The 2,643-nt window shown below is 38.2% G+C and overlaps 1 protein-coding gene across 1 annotated transcript; it reads left to right on the forward strand.

The window, feature by feature from the left end:
* The first annotated feature begins 974 nt into the window (after positions 1 to 974).
* Positions 975 to 1,940, forward strand: LOC102907513 (olfactory receptor 5B3-like). Its single transcript, XM_006995048.2, has one exon. It carries the CDS (start codon positions 996 to 998, stop codon positions 1,938 to 1,940), a length of 945 nt encoding a protein of 314 aa, XP_006995110.1. The 5' UTR covers positions 975 to 995.
* Positions 1,941 to 2,643: the final 703 nt, after the last annotated feature.

Below are 2,643 nucleotides of genomic sequence, written 5' to 3' on the forward strand. Positions count from 1 at the left end.
GCTCAAGAGTTGAACACCTCAATCAATTCAGAGGCTGATGATTTAACTACGAATTTTCAACATGTATGGATGTTGGTGATGGTGAAAATCTGTCTGAGATGGTGAAGATGAGACATCATCATGAAATTAAGAACTTCTTTTGTTTGTTTGAATTTTGTTATGAAACTATTTTATGTATTCCAGGTTTGTGTAATTAAGAAATTTTAAATTCATTAAGGACAATTTTGCTTTTAAGAGAAGAATCATTTTCATCTGGATTTTTGCTTTTTGTATTTGCAATGAGAAGAAACAGTGTTGTGAAAAATATGAAATTAGTGCTTGATCAGTCACATTATTTGTTCACTGTGAAAACATAAATACTGAGTTTCATGAATGGTGACAAAATTACAATTATAAATTCAGGTGATTAGTTTGATATAAATTCACTTAAAACTGAGAATTAACAGACACTTAGAAACATTTAAAGGTTGGCATGAGTCCAAAGCAGATAGTGCCAATTAATAGTTTAGAAACAAGAATAAATTACTTAACCTCTTGTACCTTGTAATTTACATAAAAGTGGCAACCAATCAAATATGTTCCTCAGAAGAGGCAGTAAACACACTTCAAAAATGCCCATAACAGTGCTTATGCAGGTGAGCAATATGGACGTATCAACCGTTCTGAGTTCAGGAGAGATTATATTGGAAAAGATTCAGCCAAACAAGTAATTTCTATTAAGTTATCAAATTGTTAACATCTGTGTTTATAAAGAAAGTGTTAAAATTCTGTATGTTATCTATTAGGATTCCTCACTTCGTAGAGTAGATAACACTATATAATTAATGAACTTAGCTTGATTCTGAAGCCCAGGCTTTCTTTGAAGAAGCTCAAGGCACAAGTCATACCTCAGTGGTTCCTACACATAATTTACATGTTTTATAATATTTTCTTTTGTTGTCTTTTCCCTCTTGTTCTTATGGCCACAGAGCATCCACTGATCTCAAATTACCTGAATGGAGAACAGGACAGAAGTGTCACACTTCCTCTTGCTGGGACTCACCAATGACCCAGATCTGCAGCTTCCTCTTTTCATCACCTTCCTCCTCATCTACACCATCACCCTGATGGGGAACCTGGGGATGATCCTGCTGATTTTCCTGGACTCTCGGCTTCACACTCCCATGTACTTTTTCCTAGGTAACCTATCTCTGGTGGATTTTTGTTATTCTTCTGCTGTTACTCCAACAGTGATGGCTGGACTTCTTATAGGAAACAAGGTCATGTCCTACAATGACTGTGCCATACAGATGTTCTGTTTCACTGCCTTTGCCAGTGTGGAAAACTACCTGTTAGCCTCAATGGCATATGATCGCTATGCAGCAGTGTGTAAGCCTCTACACTATGCCACCACCATGACTACAAGTGTGTGTGTATGGCTGGTCATAGGTTGCTATGTCCTAGGATTCCTAAATGCTTCCATCTACACTGGAGATGCATTCAGTCTCTCCTTCTGTGAGTCCAATGTGGTCCATCATTTTTTTTGTGATATTCCTGCACTCATGGTTCTTTCTTGCTCTGATAGGCATATTAATGAGCTGCTTCTTGTTTATGTAGTGAGCTTTAATATCTTTTTTTCTATAATAGTCATATGGATATCTTACATATTCATTTTTATTACCATCCTACGAATGCGCACGGCTGCAGGACATCGCAAGGCTGTATCCACCTGCGCCTCCCATTTCACTGCAGTCTCTATTTTCTATGGGACTGTCATCTTCATGTATTTACAGCCCAGCTCCAGTCACTCCATGGACACAGACAAAATTGCATCTGTGTTCTACACCATGGCTATTCCCATGCTGAACCCTGTGGTCTACAGTCTGAGGAACAAGGAGGTCAAGGGTGCATTACTAAAGATAAAGAGTACATTCACTTTCTGGAGAGAAAGCAATCTTTAGGAATTTTTCATATCTGCACTACTTGGGATGCCCAATCATGGATTTATTCCTTTCAGGTCTTCTCTGTGTATTGAATTTCATTTGTAGTTCACACCAAAGTTCTCAATGTGATTTATTTGTATATGCAATGACTGATGTCTGCTAAAACAGGACATGATATACCTAGAAATACATAGCTAAATTAGAATAGCTGATGTGGGATGATGCTGTTGTACACTGGTTTAATACAACACTGATTGGCCAGTAGCCAGGCAGGAAGTATAGGTGGGGTGAGCTGACTAAAGGAATGCTGGGAAGAGGAAAAGGCTGAATTAGGAGATGCCAGCCTGCCTTCCAGGGAGCAGCATGTAATGGCACACAGGTAAAGTTATGGAACATGTGGCAACATCCAGATTAACAGAAATGGGCTGAGTTTAAGTGTAAGAGCTAGTCAGTGGTAGGCCTGAGCTAAGGGCCGAGGAGTTTTAATTAATATAAGCTTCTGAGTGATTATTTTATAAGTGGCTATGGGACCATGGGCTGGGCAGGACTGGAGAGAAAGTTTCTGGCTACAAATAAAAATTTGAATAAATACAAATTCTGGAGGTCAAGATCCCCAAATGATTTATTCAACATTGATATGTTCATTCATTTTGCTGGTATATTTGTCACATGTCAAGGAAAATGAGAGTAAAACAAATACTTGAAGAAGTCCATGAAATGA

The sequence above is a fragment of the Peromyscus maniculatus genome, chromosome 1 (assembly GCF_049852395.1).
Source record: "Peromyscus maniculatus bairdii isolate BWxNUB_F1_BW_parent chromosome 1, HU_Pman_BW_mat_3.1, whole genome shotgun sequence".
NCBI classification, from domain to species: Eukaryota; Metazoa; Chordata; class Mammalia; order Rodentia; family Cricetidae; genus Peromyscus; species Peromyscus maniculatus.